The sequence below is a fragment of the Melospiza melodia genome, unplaced genomic scaffold (genome assembly GCF_035770615.1).
Source record: "Melospiza melodia melodia isolate bMelMel2 unplaced genomic scaffold, bMelMel2.pri scaffold_269, whole genome shotgun sequence".
Classification (NCBI taxonomy): Eukaryota; Metazoa; Chordata; class Aves; order Passeriformes; family Passerellidae; genus Melospiza; species Melospiza melodia.
Genome location: NW_026948591.1, coordinates 38,376 through 50,037, shown reverse-complemented (window position 1 = coordinate 50,037; position 11,662 = coordinate 38,376). Strand labels below are relative to the sequence as shown.

The 11,662-nt window shown below is 60.8% G+C and overlaps 1 protein-coding gene across 3 annotated transcripts; it reads left to right on the top strand.

The window, feature by feature from the left end:
• The first annotated feature begins 328 nt into the window (after window positions 1-328).
• Window positions 329-10,607, top strand: LOC134433814 (methyl-CpG-binding domain protein 1-like). Of its 3 annotated transcripts, none has more exons than XM_063182521.1 (16): window positions 329-421; window positions 1,710-1,831; window positions 2,266-2,380; window positions 2,653-2,912; window positions 3,149-3,234; window positions 3,632-3,672; window positions 3,778-3,927; window positions 5,474-5,608; window positions 5,744-5,791; window positions 5,896-5,952; window positions 6,028-6,093; window positions 8,925-9,035; window positions 9,108-9,188; window positions 9,271-9,357; window positions 9,435-9,524; window positions 10,161-10,607. In XM_063182521.1, exons 1-16 carry the CDS (start codon window positions 413-415, stop codon window positions 10,593-10,595), a joined length of 1,893 nt encoding a protein of 630 aa, XP_063038591.1. In that variant the 5' UTR covers window positions 329-412; the 3' UTR covers window positions 10,596-10,607. The 3 variants fall into 3 exon arrangements, with proteins under 3 accessions (XP_063038591.1, XP_063038590.1, XP_063038592.1); XM_063182520.1 differs by having other exon boundaries at window positions 6,025-6,093; XM_063182522.1 differs by lacking the exon at window positions 6,028-6,093.
• Window positions 10,608-11,662: the final 1,055 nt, after the last annotated feature.

Below are 11,662 nucleotides of genomic sequence, written 5' to 3'. Positions count from 1 at the left end.
GGCTGGGAGGGCTCTCTGGCTGTTTCGGGGGGTCCTTTAGGGGGGGTCAGGGGGGTCCTGGGCAGGGGAAAGGGCCCCAAAAGGCCCCAGGGGAACGCTCAGGGCTAATTAGCATAGCCACGCCCACACAGAGCTCATTAACATATCCCCTCACTCCTGGCGTCACGTGCCCGGCAGTCACATGCCTCGCCCTCTTCACAGGTCGCGTATCGCCCCGCCCCTCCCTGGTTCTGCCCTTTCCAATTGGTCCATTCCGCTTCACGTGTCCGCATCCCCCGCCCACTGCTTTTCCCGCCCGGCGTTTCCGCTTCCGGCTCGGGGTCCCGCCCCCCGCGGCCTCGCGGCGTCGCTGGAGGAAGAGGAGGAGGAAGAGGAGGAGGAAGAGGAAGAGCTGCGCCACAGGCGGGGGCGGATGGGAACGGTGAGGGGCCGGAGGGGTGCGGGACTGCAACGGGGCTGAGCGAGGAACGGGGAGCGAGAGGGATCCGAGCGGGGAGACGCGGCCTGTGGGGACGGGCGAGCCGTGAGGGAGGGGGGGGGGGCGGCTGAGGTGGGTTCGTGTGGGGGAAGGGGCGGTTTTGGGGTTGTTTCTCAGGGGGAAGGGCAATTTGGAGGCAGTTTGTGAGGCGGAGGGGCGGTTTTGGGGGCAGTTTTTGAGGAAAAGGGGCAGTTTTGGGGGCAGTTTGTGCGGGGGAGGGGCAGCTTGCGGGCAGTTTGTGAGGAAAGGGGGCAGTTTTGGGGGCAGTTTGTGAGGGGAAGGGGCGGTTTGAAAGCAGTTTGTGAGGAAAAGGGGCAGTTTTGGGGCAGTTTGTGCTGGGGAGGGGCAATTTTGGGGGCAGTTTATGAGGGGGAGGGGCAGTTTTGAGGGCAGTTTCTGAGGAAAAGGGGCAGTTTTGGGGTTTGTTTCTGAGGAAAAGGGGCAGTTTTGGGGGATGTTAATAAGGGGAAGGGGCAGTTTTGGGGGCAGTTTGTGACGGGGAGGGGCGGTTTGAGGGCAGTTTTTGAGGGGGAGGGGCAGTTTTGAGGGCAGTTTCTGAGGAAAAGGGACAGTTTTGGGGTTTGTTTCTGAGGAAAAGGGGCAGTTTTGGGGTTTGTTTCTGAGGAAAAGGGGCAGTTTTGGGGGATGTTAATAAGGGGAAGGGGCAGTTTTGGGGGCAGTTTGTGAGGGGAAGGGGCGGTTTGAAAGCAGTTTGTGAGGAAAAGGGGCAGTTTTGGGGCAGTTTGTGCTGGGGAGGGGCAGTTTTGGGGGCAGTTTATGAGGGGGAGGGGCAGTTTTGAGGGCAGTTTCTGAGGAAAAGGGGGCAGTTTTGGGGGATGCTAATAAGGGGAAGGGGCAGTTTTGGGGGCAGTTTGTGACGGGGAGGGGCGGTTTGAGGGCAGTTTTTGAGGCGAAGGGGCAGTTTGTGAGGGGAAGGGACACTTTGGCGTGGGGGAGGCACCGCTTGGGAGGTTTTTGTGGTTGGGGGCGGAACTCCGGGGCAGTTTTGGGGGTGTCCTTGCGGGGGAGGGGCGGACCCGGAGCTGTGTTTGTGTGGGGGAGGGGGAGCCCTGGCGGTGGGGGAGGGGAGGACGGGGTCACGTGGGGAGGGGGCGGGGCCGGGCTGTGTTTGGGGGCGGGGCCGGGCGTTGTTTAGGGGCGGGGTCCGGGGCTGTTCGGGCTCTCGGCGCCGGTCGTGACCCCCTCCCCACCCTCTCCCCGGGGCTCTCAGCCCCCCCGCAGGATGGCGGAGGGCTGGGCCGAGTGCCCGGCGCTGGGCCCGGGCTGGCAGCGCCGCGAAGCTTTTCGGAAATCCGGGGCCACCAGCGGCCGCAGCGACACCTACTACAGGAGGTGCCTCTCCCCAAAAACCCCCAATTCTCCCCTCCCTACCCCACGGGACTGCGGGTGGGGCCGGCTCTGCCTTTTCTCCCCTCCTAGACCCCATCCCGTGTCCATTTATGGGCTTCCCCCTCACCCCCCGGTGGTGTTTCAAGGGGGATTTCAGAGCCCCTCTCCCATCTCCCCCTCCACCCCCTCCAGGATCTCCCCAGGGCCACCTCAGAGCCCCTTTCCCCAAATATTCCCATTCCTCTCCAAGTTTTCCAAGCTATTTTGGGGCTCGGTGGGTCCTTTTTGAGAGTTTTGGGTTCCCCTGAGCTCTGTTTGGTCCCCCTTTCCCACTCTCCCTTTGGCATTTGGGTACTCCCCCAGGCTCAGCGGTCCCCGTGGGGTTTTGGGGCCATTCCTGGGTATTTTGGGTCCCCTCTGACCCTACCCCTCGGCAGCCCCACAGGGCAGAAGTTCCGCAGTAAGATCGAGCTGCGACGGTTCCTGGGCCCTGGGCATGACCTGAGCAACTTCGACTTCAAATCGGGGCAGCAGCGACCTGGCCCCACTCGGGTACGGGGGATGGGACCCTAAAAACCACGGGAGGGGCACAAAAATCCCAAAAAGGGAGGGAAACCTGCAGCTCTCCCACCTTGGGGTGGGAGCCCCATAACAAGAAAGGGATTGGGGGTGGAATAAAGAGATGGGGCAAAAGGAGCTCCTCGAAATGAGGTTGAGGAGAACCTGAATTGGGGGGGGAAACAAGGGGTCCTTAAATTGGGGAGGAACAGGAATGAGGGGGATCACAAGGGATTGTTATGACCTCCCCATTTTCTGCTTTTCAGACCAGGAAGAGCCCCAAATGGCACCTGCCCGCCGGGCCCCTCCCAGAGCCCCCCAAAATCTTCACAAAGGAGGAAGAGGAGGTGGAGGTGGAGGTGGGCGGGGCTGAGACCGAGAAGGCCCCACCCTCACCAGGTCAGGCCCTGCCCATCCCCAGCCAGGCCACGCCCTCTTCATCCATGGCCACGCCCCTGAGGGAGCCCCCCCATCGCCGGACCCGGAAGCGGCCGCCCCTGGAGCCCCCCCAGGATGGGGTGATGGCGTGAGTGGGGGAAGGGGGGGGGTCCCTGGGGGTCCTTTAGGTGTGGGGGAGGGGTCCCAGGAGTGGGGAGTGACCCCAGGAGAGAGGGATTGGGGTCCCTCGGGGGACTTTGGGGGATCCCTGGGGAGAAATTCAGAGTGGGGGGTTTCCCTCAGGGGGGCTGTGGGATTGTGGAGGACAGTGAGGGTGTTGGGGTCCCCCTGGCACCCCCAAAAATGCCACTCTCTCCTCTGCAGGCTGTGTGCTGGCTGCCAGACCCTCTTCCCAGGGGTGTCCCTGCCCCCTCAGCGCCGCTGCCGCTGGCTCTGCCCCGACTGCCGTGGTGAGCTTTGGCCTCAGTGCCTTCCTCCTCATCCTCCTCGTGCTCCTCCTCATCCTTTTCATGCTCCTCCTCCTTCTCTGAGTCTTTTTCTAACTTTCTTCAGCTCTCTCAGAGCTTTTTGTGTTTTATCCTCTTCCTTATTTTCCTGTTCTTCTTGTCCTTCATTCCCTGGGTTTTTTCCCTCCATCATCATCATCATTCCCTGAATTGTTTCAGCCTTGTAATTATAATTTTATTCCAGCTTCCCATTCCTCCTCCTCCTTCCTGGTTCTTCCCTGCCCCCCTTGCCCTCTGCTTTGGACCTTTCTGGGGGTGGGGAAGGAGTTTGGGAGGGGGGTCAGGGAGGGATCCCAGCAAAGTTGGGGTGACCCTGACCCCCCTCCTCCACCTCCCCCAGCCCAGAGACGAGACTTCAACCGGGAGCAGCGATTCTACAAGGTACCCCCAATCCCTCAGGGACGGAAATGGTGCCCTTGGGCATTCCCCAGATCCCTCAGGGAGGGTTTGGGGATCCCCCAGAGCTCTGACACCCCCTCCCCACAGCGGGTGGGCTGTGGCACGTGCCAGGCCTGCCGCATCCCCGAGGATTGTGGCATCTGCAGCGCCTGTGCCCGCAGCCCCCCCGGGGGCCCCTCCGGGCCCGGCCGGACCCCCAAGTGCCTCCTGCGCCGCTGCCTGCGCATCGTCAAGAAGGTACCGGCACCCCCTTGTCATTGTCACCCCTCTCGGTGTCACCGGCACCCACCCTGCTGTCACAGCACTCCCCATGTCAGTGCCACCCCCCTGATGTCACTGTAACCCTCTCTCCCTCGGTGTCACTGTCACTCCCCTTGGTGTCACTGTTACCCCCCAAGTGTCACCAGCACCCCCTCAGTGTCACTGTCACCCCCCCATGTCACCATAATCCTCCCTCTCCCCATGTCACTGTCACCTCCTCTGTCACCACAAAGCTGTGTGTCCCCCATGTCACCTTTGTCACCTCTGTGTCCTCTCCTTCATTGAGGATGCACGTGGCGCTGTGTTAATTAGCATTAATCTGTGTTAATTAACATTACCAGTGTTACTGTGCGTGACTGATACCCCACGTTATTTTACAGTATCGCCTTTTATCCCTGTTATCTCACGTTATTGTGTGTTATTCCACTTTATTCCCTGTTAAACCACGTTATTCCGTGTTCACCCATGTTATCCCATATTTTCCCACTTTATTTTGTGGTGTTTCACCTCCTGCCCATCTCCCTGCAGAGCCTGGGCTGCAGCTCCTGCCTTGTCCTGTCCCCTGTCCCTCTGTCCCTTGTCTGTGGCTGCTCCTTCGCTCATGTTCTCCTATATCCTCTTGTGTTATCCCATGCTCGTTATCCCATATTTTCCCACGTTATCCCATATTTTCCTGTGTTTTCCTGTGTTTCCCCATATTTTCCCACATTTCCCCATGTTTTCCTTGCTCTCCTGGGTAACACTGTGTCCCCACAGGGCCTTGGCTGTGGCTCCTGCCTTGTCCCCTGGCCCTTGTCTGTGGCTGCTCATTCACCCACATCCTCCTATACCCTCGAGTGTTATGCCATGTTTGTTATCCCATATTTTCCCATATTTTCCTGTGTTTTGTCCCCGCAGGGCCTGGGCTGACACTCCTGCCTTGTCCCTCTGTCCCATTCCCTTGTACTCCTGTACCCTCGAGTGTTATCCCCATGTTTGTTATCCCATATTATCCTGTATTTTCCTCTGTTTTGTCCCCACAGGGCCTGGGCTGACACTCCTGCCTTGTCCCTCTGTCCCATTCCCTTGTTCTCCTGTACCCTCGAGTGTTATCCCCATGTTTGCTATCCCATATTATCCCATATTTTCCTGTGTTTTGTCCCCACAGTGCCTGGGCTGACACTCCTGCCTTGTCCCTCTGTCCCATTCCCTTGTCGGAGGCTGCTCATTCACCCACATCCTCCTATACCCTCGAGTGTTATCCCATGGTTTTATCCCATATTTCCCTGTGTTTTGTCCCCGCAGGGCCTGGGCTGACACTCCTGCCTTGTCCCTCTGTCCCATTCCCTTGTTCTCCTGTACCCTCGAGTGTTATCCCATGTTTGTTATCCCATATTATCCCATATTTTCCTGTGTTTTGTCCCCACAGGGCCTGGGCTGACACTCCTGCCTTGTCCCTCTGTCCCATTCCCTTGTTCTCCTGTACCCTCGAGTGTTATGCCATGTTTTTTATCCCATATTTTCCTGTGTTTTGTCCCCACAGGGCCTGGGCTGCGGCTCCTGCGCCGGCTGCCTGAGCACCGAGGACTGCGGCAGCTGCTGCATCTGCCTGCGGCGCCTGCAGCCCGGCCTCAAGCGCCAGTGGCGCTGCCTGCGGCGCCGCTGCCTGCGCCCCAAGGTGGGACTGTCCCCCCAGAGCCCCCCCAGTGTCACCCCTGCCACCCCTAGGACCCCCAGTGCCCACCCCGGTGTCACCCTGGTGTGTCCCCCACCCTTTGTCCCCTGCTGACCCGTCACCCTGTGTCCCCCCTAGAAAGCCAAGGTGGCCAAGAAGCCGCAGAGCCCCCGGCCCCTGACAGAGGTGAGTGTGAGACCCCCACACCTGTGGGCAGTGGCACAGTGGAGACCCCCGGGTGTTCTGGGGGACCCCCAAAGTGCCCCCCTCAGCCCCATTTCTCCCCCCAGAAATGGAAGCCTCTCGTGGAGCGGGAGCCCAGCGACGCCTCCAGCGCCAGGCACAGAGTGAGTGGGACCCCCCTGGGCACACCTGGGCACACCTGGACCTCCCCCCCACAAACCCCCCCTCCCTCCCAGAAGCTGCTGAACAAGGGCAAGGAGAAGAAGAAGCCGGGGCGAGCCCAGAAGGCCCCTGGGCCCCGCGGGGTGAGTAACAGACTGTAATCCCGCCCCCTGTCTCATAGCCCCACCCCTCCATCAATGGCCACGCCCCTCCCAAGAGCAGCTATTGGGGCAGGGGGGAAGCCGTAATGCCCTGAATATAGGGGCCTGTAAAAGGGGGCAGTATTGGGGTGCGGGTACCGTAATGATCCTAGTGGCTGTTCCAGCACATATTGCTGATTTTTAGGACCCAGAATAATGGGGTGCAAATACTATACATTTTTTAAAGGCTGTGCCAGCTGCTAGTATTGGGATTCAGGCCTTGCAATAATGGGGTGCAGGTACTGTAATTATCCCATGAGCCGTTCAAAGGCTGAATATTGGGGTTCAGCACATTCAAACCACGCAGATATTGGGGTGCCAGTACCGTAGTACCCCTAATGCTGGGGCCAGGTCATTGTGACACCCCAAAAACTTTTAACAGCTGATGGTGGGATCTGAACAACCCTGGCTGTGGGGCTGGGGCACCGTAATGTTCCAAGTAATAGGGTTCAGGTACCCCAAAATGTCTAATATAGCGGGGTTTGGTTACCGTAATTCTCCTAGTAACCACTTCAGGTTTAACAGCAGGACTTAAGGTAGCAATACTGGGGCTCAGATACCGTAATGCCCCAAGTAGCCTTGCTCAGATACCATAATGCCCCAAATACTGGGGCTCAGATACCGTAATGGTGCTAATAGGAGGGTGCATACCGTAATACTTCTAATAGTGGGGCTCACGTACTGTAATGTTTCTACTAATGGGGCTCAGGTACCATAATGCCCCAGATAGTGGGGCTCACATACCGTAATGCCTCTAATAGCAGTGTGTAGACACTGTAATGCCCCAAATGGTGGGGCAGATACCGTAACGGTTCTAATAGCGGGGTGCAGATACCATAATACCTCTAATAGCAGAGTGCAGGTACTGTAATGCCTGTAATAGCAGGGCTCACATACCGTAACGACTCTAATGGTGGGGTGCAGATACCATAATGTCCCAAATACTGGGCCTCAGATACCATAATGTCTCTAATAGCAGGGTGCAGATACCGTAATACCCCAAATAGTGGGGCTCACGTATCATAATGTCTCTAATATAATGGTGCAGATACCACAATGCCCCAAATACTGGGGTTCAGATACCATAATGTCTCTAATAGCAGGGTGCAGATACCGTAATACCCCAAATAGTGGGGCTCACGTATCATAATGTCTCTAATATAATGGTGCAGATACCGTAATGCCCCAAATACTGGGGTTCAGATACCATAATGCCTCTAATAGCAGGGTGCAGATACCGTAATACCCCAAATAACGGGGCTCACGTATCATAATGTCTCTAATATAATGGTGCAGATACCGTAATACCCCAAATAGTGGGGCTCACGTATCATAATGTCTCTAATATAATGGTGCAGATACCACAATGCCCCAAATACTGGGGTTCGGATACCGTAATGCCTCTAATAGCTGCTCCTACTGGAATGCTCGTCCTAACCTGCATTTGCTGCCTGGCTGCCGTAATACCCCTAACACCGCCACATCTACCGTAACGCTCCTCATAGCTGCTCCCGCACTAACCCCGCGCCACTGGGCAGGCCCTGGGGACCCCCCGCACTGCGGCAGGCCCTGGGGACAGTTGGGGACGCGGGGGTGACGCCGCTCTCTGTCGGCAGCGGGGGGCGCGGAGCCGGGCCAGCCGGCGCTGCGGGGTGTGCGCAGCCTGCCGGCGCCCGGCCGACTGCGGCCGCTGCGACTTCTGCCGGGACAAGCCCAAATTCGGGGGGCAGAACCTCAAGCGCCAGAAGTGCCGCTGGAGGCAGTGCCTGCGCTGTGCCATGGTGGGTGCCCCCCCAGCGCTTCCTCCCTCCCAGCGAGCCCCAGCCATCCCCTCCACCCCCTTTTCCTCAGCGATCCGACTCCTTTGGCCGGGGAAACTGAGGCACACGCAAGGTTCAGGCCACCCCGGCGCTGGGTGCAGCCCAGTTTGGACAAGTTTGGGGTGGGAAGGGGGGCATTGGTTGGCACGCAGGTGGCACCTGGACACTTGGGTCTTGTTTTTGGGTGGGGATGGGGGGGTTGCCTGAATGCCCGGGTCCTTCCTGCATTGCTTGGCTTTGGGGGGCTCACCCTGGGTCCTTTTTTGGGGGAGTGGGTGGGGGTCCCTCAGCCAGCCAGGCCCACTCGGGGGGTTCTTCCTGCATTCGTGGCACTCCCACCCCAAATCCACATCCCCCTCCCCTTGGCGCTGCCCCCCCCTGCTCTGAGGTCTCTCTCCTGGCGCAGAGGCGGCTGCTGCCGCTGGGGGGGGGGCGCTGGGGGTCCCCCTGGAGCGGCCGCCCCCTCCCCCTGTCCAGGCCCCGCCGCCGCCGGCCCCCCGGCCCCCCCGCGCCGCCGCCCGGAGCCGCCGCCACCTGCCCCGCCCCCCCCGCAAGGTAACGGGACCCCCCCTCTGCTCAGGGGGGACCCCAAAATGCTCCTCCCACCCCCCGTCCCCCTCCCCCAGAAATAACCCCAAATCCTCCCCCCTCCTTGGCTGTGCTTGCTTTGCTCTGCATGGACCCTCCCCACTCGGGGGGACCCAGGTGTCAGGGGAGGGGACCGAGGTGTCCCCACGCCCCCCCCTCCCCCGTGGGAGGGGCTCTGGGTTTTGGAGACCCCCAGGTGCCTCAGTCCCCTCCCCCATGACCCCAAGGCTTGTGTGTGCCTCAGTTTCCCCACGGGGGATGAGGTGGGGGGGGTCTTCTGCAGACATTATTCTGGGTGGGGGGTTCCTCCTGGATACGTGGGGGGGATTAGGGGGGGGGTCTCACCTGCCTGCCCTTCCCCCACAGGAGAAGGAGGAGCCACTGGGGGGGGCTGAGAACGGCCCCAGGCCCCTCCCGGGTCCCCCCCTGCGCCTCTGCCCCATCAAGGAGGAAACAGGACCCCTCCCCCGCCTCGAGGTGAGACCCCCCGGCTGCCTGGGACCCTCCCTGGACACCTGGGACCCCCCCGTGACCCCCCCTGCCCCCCAGGACCCTCGCCTGGGGCTCCTCATCGCCTCGGCCCCGCGCCTCAAAGGGGCCCCCCCGGAGCCCAGCGTCGCCCCCCAAAGGGTGAGTGAGACCCCCAAACGCCCCCTGAGGCTCCTCGGAGTGCCTGGGACCCCCATAACGCCCCTGCCCCCCCCTTTTCCAGCCCCCCCCAGGGGATTTGGGGGTCCTGATCGCCGCCACCCCCCGCGTGAAGCAGGAGCAGCCGCAGCCCAGCGCGTCCCTGGTGCCGGTAACGGGGGAACTGTGGGGTTTGGGGGGGTCTCTGGGATTTGAGGGGGGGTCCTGAGCCTCTGCCTTCACCCCCAGGTGCCCCCCCAGCCTCCCCCTCCCCAGCTGGTGGTGCTGGATGACAGTGAGGAGGAGGAGGAGGAAGAGGAGGAGGGCAGCAGCCGAGTGGTGAGGAAGAGAAGGGGGGTCAGAGGATTTGGGGAGGGTCCTGAGGAACTTGGGGGGGCTTTTAATGGGATTTGGGAGGGGGGAGGTTCTGGGAAATGGGAACTTTAGTGGGGTTTGGGGTCTTGGTGATATGGGGAAGGGATTTTGGGTGGGGGAAGGTTTTTGGGGACCTAGTGAGTTGGGGAAGGGATTTTGGGGAGGGTGGGGAGGTTTTTGGGCTCCTGGTGAGTTGGGAAAGGGATTTTGGGGAGTTGAGGGAGGTTTTTGGGGTCCTGGTGAGTTGGGGAAGGGATTTTGGGGAGTTGAGGGAGGTTTTTGGGGTCCTGGTGAGTTGGGAAGGAGATTTTGGGGAGGGTAGGGAGGTTTTTGGGGTCCTGGTGAGTTGGGGAAGGGATTTTGGGGAGTTGAAGGAGGTTTTTGGGGTCCTGGTGAGTTGGGAAAGGGATTTTGGGGAGTTGAGGGAGGTTTTTGGGGTCCTGGTGAGTTGGCGAAGGGACTCTGGCCATGACCCTTGGGTTTATTGGGAGTGTCTCCAAAGCAGGGTGGTTTACAAGGAGGAGGTTCCTGCTGGCTGGGGAGATTCTTGGGGGTCTCTTAAGTGCTCCCCCCACCCTATGAACCCTTTCTCCCCCACAGCCCTTGCCGCTGTCCCCCGCTCCCCAGCTCTGGCCCGGCTCCTTCCTGGAGGAACTGGCCGAGATTCCCCTCCCGGCTCACTGGGGGGTCGTGGGGGCTGACGGTGGTCCCGGGCCGTGCCCGGCTCGGGGGCTGCGCCTCGTTCAGCGCTGTCCCCGCTCCTCCATGGCCGCGGCCGCCGTGCTGCTCAACCCCGGCTTGGCATTCCGGGTCCTGGTCGCCCGCGGCCGCCCGGTGCCACCCGGGCACGAGGTGCTGGCCCGGCGCCCCCCCCTGCGCTCCGTGCTGGACCTGGTGGAGCTGCTCTGCGATCTCGAGGCCTACGGGCCCTGCCCGGGACCCCCGGCCCGGCCCCCCGCCCCTCGCTGCCATGTCCTGGTGAGGGGGGGGCGCTGCTGCCGGCCCTGCCAAATGCTGGCAGGGGAGGGGCATTGAGGGAAACGGGGAGGAGGGGATTTGGGATTTGGGGAGGAGGGGATTTGGGGTGGGGGGGAGCAGCTGGAGGGGGTGGGAGTGAAAAATGTGGGGAAGGGGGATGTTGATGGGAAGGGAAATGGGAAATGGGAAAGGAAGCAAAATTTGGGGGGGTTGGGAAGTGATTGGTTGAACTGGAATTGGGGTGGGAATAAAATTGGGAGGGGGAGAGGAAAATGAGGGACCTAAAAGTGAGGGGGGAACTAAAATTGGGGGATGTGGGGGTGGTGGGGAGGAGGGATGGGGTGATGCACCTTTGGGGAGTGGGATTTGGGGATGGAGCCTTGGGTGTAGTGGGAGAGGGGCACGGGGGGTCCCCAGGGTGGGATTGGCACCCCGGGACCCCCTGAGAGTCACTGGGAGGTTCTGGGGTGCCCCCCAGGTTTGGGGACAACAGGACCCCACTGTGGGGATTCAGGGGTACCCCAGGGTGACACCCCGGTTTTGGGGACCCCTGCCCCCCCCCCCCCAGTGTCAGGTTGCCCCTCCCCCAGTGACACAGCAAGGCTGAGGGACCCCAGTGGTGGCATTTTGAGTGGGGGGAGTCCCCAGTTTGGTACCACTCCCCCCGTTTGGTTTCCCAGGGATATTGGGGTGCTCTCAGCACCCATTTTTGGGGGGGCTTGCCCCCCACCCCCCAGGTTTATGGGGACATCAGGTTTATGGGGCCCCGAGTTTGTTTGTTCTCCCATTTCCCCAGTGCCATACTGGGGCCCCTCCCCCACCCCCCAGAGCTTCTATTTTTGACACTGGAACCGCCCCCCCGAAATGGGGGCGCGGCCCCTTTAAGAGCCCTGCCCTGCCCTTTGTAGAGATTTAAATTACCTGTTTAAGGCGCGGGGAGGGGCGTGGCTTTCCCTAGCCCCGCCCCTTTGTTCAGGCCCCGCCTACACGCACCTTTCACCTGCTGTTGCTTCCTTAGGCCACCTCCTTTTATGGTAAAAGGGGCGTGGTCTGAGCTGCTTAAGCCACTCCCACTCCCCGCCCCTTGCGCTTCCTTCAGGGAGTTTCGCGCCGAAGCCATAACC

What these genes read in the sequence shown, in the direction of transcription:
- LOC134433814 (XM_063182520.1), top strand. An exon ending in AGCGACACCTACTACAGGAG is followed by an intron (nt 1,832 to 2,265) that starts GTGCCTCTCCCC and finishes ACCCCTCGGCAG; the next exon opens with CCCCACAGGGCAGAAGTTCC. An exon ending in GGGAGCAGCGATTCTACAAG is followed by an intron (nt 3,673 to 3,777) that starts GTACCCCCAATC and finishes CCCTCCCCACAG; the next exon opens with CGGGTGGGCTGTGGCACGTG.